General features: G+C 37.7%; 1 protein-coding gene across 5 annotated transcripts in view; it reads right to left on the bottom strand.

The window, feature by feature from the left end:
• Positions 1 to 2,207, bottom strand: part of LOC103152957 (transmembrane 4 L6 family member 5) — a 3,504-nt gene extending 1,297 nt beyond the window's left edge. Inside the window, exons 1-5 of one of the 5 annotated variants that reach the window (XM_016661581.1) lie at positions 1,631 to 2,207; positions 959 to 1,051; positions 673 to 849; positions 510 to 578; positions 85 to 239 (exon numbers count right to left, since the gene is read on the bottom strand). In XM_016661581.1, the coding sequence (XP_016517067.1) occupies positions 85 to 239; positions 510 to 578; positions 673 to 849 (401 nt within the window). In that variant the 5' untranslated portion in view covers positions 959 to 1,051; positions 1,631 to 2,207. Of the gene's footprint in view, positions 1 to 84; positions 240 to 509; positions 579 to 672; positions 1,052 to 1,630 lie in introns of all 5 variants that reach the window. The other 4 variants (XM_016661583.1, XM_016661582.1, XM_016661580.1 and 1 more) reach the window with 4 other exon arrangements.
• Positions 2,208 to 5,295: the final 3,088 nt, after the last annotated feature.

The raw sequence follows: 5,295 nt of genomic DNA, 5'->3' as shown, positions 1-5,295 counted from the left end.
GGACTGAGACCATAACATCTGGACTGAGACCATAACATCTGGACTGAGACCATAACATCAGGACCTGTGACGGGTCTCTCTCACCTGTTGGGGACGGGCTTCAGGGGGACACCCCAAGTGAGACCGAAGGACGAGTTGTAGAGACACAGAGGACCCTGAACCAGACCGGTGGCGCTGACCATACAACAGGCGGCGGCAGCCAGCAGCCCCAGGCAGGAGTACAGGGCCAGACCAAACATCTGGAAATACAGGTACAACTGTTACACCTGAGAAACATCTGGAAACACATAAAAAACATTTATTACAGCTGGAGGAACATCTGGAAACAAAAGCACAAATCTATAACAACAAGTCATATTTTGGATGTAGTTCCTGGTGCGCCAGATGTTTTGTGGTTTGGACTGGATCAGTGAAACCTGAGAGCAGATGTTGGACCCAGGTTCCACCTGGTTCCGAGGTGAAGTGGGAAAGATGTTAGTGGGTCAGTCAGCTGCAGGTGTGGAGCTCACCTGAGTCCTGGAAGCAATGAAGCCTCTGGTTCTGCTGCGCTTGATGAAGGCGTTCGCTCCGAGTAAAACCTGAAACCAAACCGCTGTGAGATACAACATGGCCGCCGAGAAACAAACACACATGACCTTTCACACGTGACCTTTCACTTTGCTATGACCTCACCAGGAAGCCGGAGGCCCACAGACCCGTAGCCCAGGTGGCCTCTCTGGTCACATGGCCATCCAACAGGTAGTGGTACGTCATCTCTGGAAACAGCAGCAGGATGTTGGACACCATGCAGATGATCACCATGGGAACCAGAGCCATGCCCACATATAACAGATACCTTGACACGCACATCTGTCAACAAAGGGTTAAAAACAATTAGTGCTGATGGATCAGAACCGATCCTGCTCTGAAGAACACGACCTCTGACATGACAGAACAGGTTCAAGTCTTTGTTTTTTACCTGTGTGATGTCACAACTAAGCAGCCAATCACAGAAGCTCCCACATATAGAAGCTTCCTACCAGCAGAAGCCTCAAAGCAAATTCTTCTTTTGCTAAAATTTATATTTTTATTAAACTTTAAAACGCAATTTAACAAAAGCTTCAGATCAGAAAAAATAATTAAATAATTGAAAAACATAACTGACTATTAACACTATTGGTATTTTTTAGAATCTTGACACAAATTATTTTATAATGAAGCTGTAAAAGTATTTGTTCCTGAGTTTTTCAGAAGCTCCCACTGATTTATAAAAGTTTCCACAACAAACTCAAGGCAAATTTTAAACAAAATTCTTCTTTTGTTTAAAATTTGTATTTGTATTCAACTTTCAGAAGCAATTTTTTTTTAAATTCCAGATCAGGAAAAACGATTACATTTTTGTGCTAAACAGCAGCAAAACATAACTGATTAACATTATTGGTAATTTTTAGGTTCTTGACAAATTATTTTATAAAGAAGCTGTAAAGTGACTTGTTCCTGAATGTTTCGGTGTGAAATACTCAGTTTGAATCAGAAATCTGAGAATTACTGGAAGCTGAAATGTGTCTGTAAAAATTAATTTTGGTGCTGCAGAGGTTTCAAACTGAATCAGCATCACATGGAGTCATAAAGAAAAAAAAGCAGAACTCACCGTGAAGTACGTCGGCCCGGTTTAAACGCTGAGCGGAACAAAGACTCATTTATAATCTGAGACGGCAGGACACGCCTGCTGAGTGAGGACAGGAAAGAAGACCAAGACTGGGGACAGGAAGCCAGAGCAGTGATTAGGGATGTTTCGTTAAACCAGAATAGCGGATTAAGCCGGGATTTTCCAGATATCCTGGTTTAATTAAGCCTCAATTCGGTTTCAAAAGCAGTTGCCATGGTGATTTATCCCATGCTTGCTCCGGAACAGGCTAACAGCTTTAGCTAATCTGGTTTCTACCGGTTCAGTCAACAGCCGATCAGAAACCGATGAGTTTTATCCGTGATTCCGTTTCCATATCCATCTGTGCTCGTCTCATTTATTATTGGGTGTCTTTTCTAAAATGACACAGCAAAATATAAGAGCAGTAATTTGGTTTATTTAGCATATAGAGAAAACGTGGGTTTTTCGGTCTTCAAAGCCATATTTTCATCATGTTATTCCTACGTTTATAAATGTCAAAGATTCGAACTAAATGTTTAATTTGAAATCTAAATATTAAGTTCACAAACTAAATATTTATCTTTCAAATTACATTTTTGAAACATAAATTTATGTTCAGATACATTGCATATTTATAAACCTATGTATATTTTAATAGCATTAAATATTTAATTTGAAATTTAAAAATTCATTTGAAAATGTCATATTAAATATTTTGTTAGTAAGATAAATATGTAATTCCAACTAAATGTTTATGTCTGAGCTAAATATTTAGTTCCCAAACAACATATTCAGCTCCAAATTAAATATTTATTTTTCCAACTAAATATTTAATTTTTGTAACTAAATATTCATTTTTCCAATACACATATACAATATTGACTTCCACTGTTCATTTCCAAGATTAAAGTTGCTTGTCTGAGCAAATGGGTAATGATTATGACTTTTTTAGTTAAGAAAGATTTGGAAATGTATTCAACCAATCCACTACTGTTTGCTATTGGAGCTGCAGTTCTTTTCAGTACGCTGTGGTTCAATTCCTCATAATCTTTTATCAAAAGAGGTTTGTTTGAAGCATGGCGAAATGTAGCTTCGGTGAATCTGTTTTCGATCTCAGGCTGCTGAGTTGCTAATTGAGCACTCTGAAGGAGCTGAGAGGGGGAAGAGCTGCGCCTCGAAGGCGGGGCTAGGTCCACCCAGGTGCTTTGCTTGACTGAATGGTTCCCATGGAGATTGAAAGGGTTAAAGGGCTGAATCAAAGCAACACTTCATGTAAGATTTTGATGAGAGAATAACATAACATGATGGAAAGCTCAAACATAAAGCCAGCATAAACTGATGGAGATCCTGGATTTTGAATCCAACCTTTTGAGTCAAATAAAACAACATCTCATTACTGGAGGTCAGTCACAGTTCTTGTGGTCTGATCCAGGGTCAGAGGACACGGTGGACAGAACCTTGATCCGTCTCTGGAAGGACCAGCTGCTGGTCGTCACTTGACCTTATTTTTCTATTTTCAGTTCTTTGAAAGCAGAACCACTTATTTTTGCTCCTGTGATTCACTGCAGGGCAGCAAAGATTCATGGGAAATGTGTTGATGTCTCATCACTGACATCATCAGGTTCTCCTCCGTGGGACCGGCTGCAGGTCCGGATCCTGGACCAGGGATCAGGGAGAACAACCCATTCTCAGGTGTGAGGGATTCCCTTCACCAAACTGGGTCCAGTTCTGTTTTCTGCTGTTCCAGAAAACAGAACCAGTCAATAAAAAATGTTGCTTAAATCTCCTGATTTAGTTTCAGTTTACAATTGGTACCCGATGTTGTCCAGCTGGTTCTGGTCCATCATAGTGGAAACTTGGACTGGTTCTGGATCTGTCCATTAGTGGACCCCTGAGACTGACTGAGAGCTGAGGCGCCATCTGTGAAGTTACAGTCAAAGCAATAATTTGGGTCATTTAGTTTGACATAATAGAAGCAAATGGGGGTTTCATTTTCAGCCATATTTTCAACATTTCTACATTTATTAATGTCACTTTAAAACTCAATATTTAATCAGATAGATAAATATGTAAACCAACTAAATGTAGGGCAACCAACCAATATCTGGCTTGTGAATTTGTAGCTTTCTCAGAGCTAACTGAATATTTAGCTAACTCAGAGCTAAATATTTAGTTTGGAGCTAAATATTTAGTTTGGAGCTAAATATTTAGCTTGCTCACTAAGTATTTATGGAGTTGAATATTTACCTTGCAAACATTTAGGTTGGAACTAAATATTTGGTTTCTAAGCTAAATATTTATCTCCAAACTAAATATGTAGTTTGAAGCTAACATAAATATTCAGTTTCATAAATACCTAGTGAGCAAGCTACCTATAAGTTAAATATTTTGTTTGAAGATAAATATTTAGTTAGCCAGCTTAATATTTAGTTTCTATAATAAATATTTAGTTACTTTAAATATTGTCGCCTTGTAAAAATAATGACCTGAGTCATTTTTTGACAAAAAATGAATTCGGTAAAATTACCACCTTTTGTTGCTGAAAGATAATTCAAACTAAATTTTTAGGTTGGAGCAAAATATTTTGCTACCAAACAAAATGTTCTGTTCCATAAATACAAGTGAAGAAGTTAACTATATTTAACTCAACTATTTTTAATTGGTAAACGAAATATTGTCACATTCCTAATATAATGACCTAATTCATTTATAGACAAAAGTGATTTTGTAAATTAAAAAAAACGTTTTGGGAAAAGATGACTTATGTGACGATATCGAAGCTAAGAGTTTAGCCAGCTAAATAGCTTGCTAGCTAGCAAAATCGTTAGTTTCCAAAACACATATTTTCTCTTATGACACAAATTATTGTTAATTTTTCAGTGTGTGGTACAAACGGCGACTCAAACCGAAACATCAGAACCGTTCATGACTCGACCCAAATCCCACAGACATGAGTTGAACCAGAACTCCTGAGATCCTCGAGAACTGCGTGTTTTATGGGTTCAGCTCTGACGTCAGCACGCGACTCGTCAGGGTCACATGACCCGGCGCAGGGAAACAACAGAAACCACATCATGGTGACGAAACGTCCAGCGAACAGATCATCCTGGAAAACATGCTTACTTTGACTTTCTGAGATAAAATCTGGATTTATTCTGGGTTCTGGTTGAAATAAGAGCTGTGAAGAAGAAGCAACAGATTTCTGGTTCCATTTTGTTGTTTTCAGCTCATATAAAAAAATGTTAAACACACGAAGAACATTATCAGGACTCCACTGGTTCTGCTTCAGACCTGATTTTATTATTAAACCACAGCCACAGAAACACTAAAAGAAACTTTATCAGCCTCCAGAAATATGTTTAAAGAAGTTTGTTTGAGGTTTTAAGCTGAGCTTGTCATTCAGCTCGAATATAACCATCATCATGTGACCGAGGTCAAATATTATGTGTCTTTTGCACATAATATATTTGCAGATAAATATTTACTGTTTATGTTAAATCAGTGATTCTTGAGAATAGGGACAAAATGGGTTTTAATTTTCCCATATTTTTTTTTATTATTTCTCAACCTTATGTATGCAAATATGACAAATAATGTTTAGAAAATATGAAGATGCTAAGGTACAGGCTCCCAGTTGCGAATTTTTTTAAAAAAAATTACATTTTTAA

This window comes from Poecilia formosa, unplaced genomic scaffold (genome assembly GCF_000485575.1).
Source record: "Poecilia formosa unplaced genomic scaffold, Poecilia_formosa-5.1.2 Scaffold337, whole genome shotgun sequence".
Taxonomy (NCBI): domain Eukaryota; kingdom Metazoa; phylum Chordata; class Actinopteri; order Cyprinodontiformes; family Poeciliidae; genus Poecilia; species Poecilia formosa.
The sequence above is the reverse complement of the archived record's forward strand: the minus strand, read 5'-3'. Positions and strand labels throughout refer to the sequence as shown.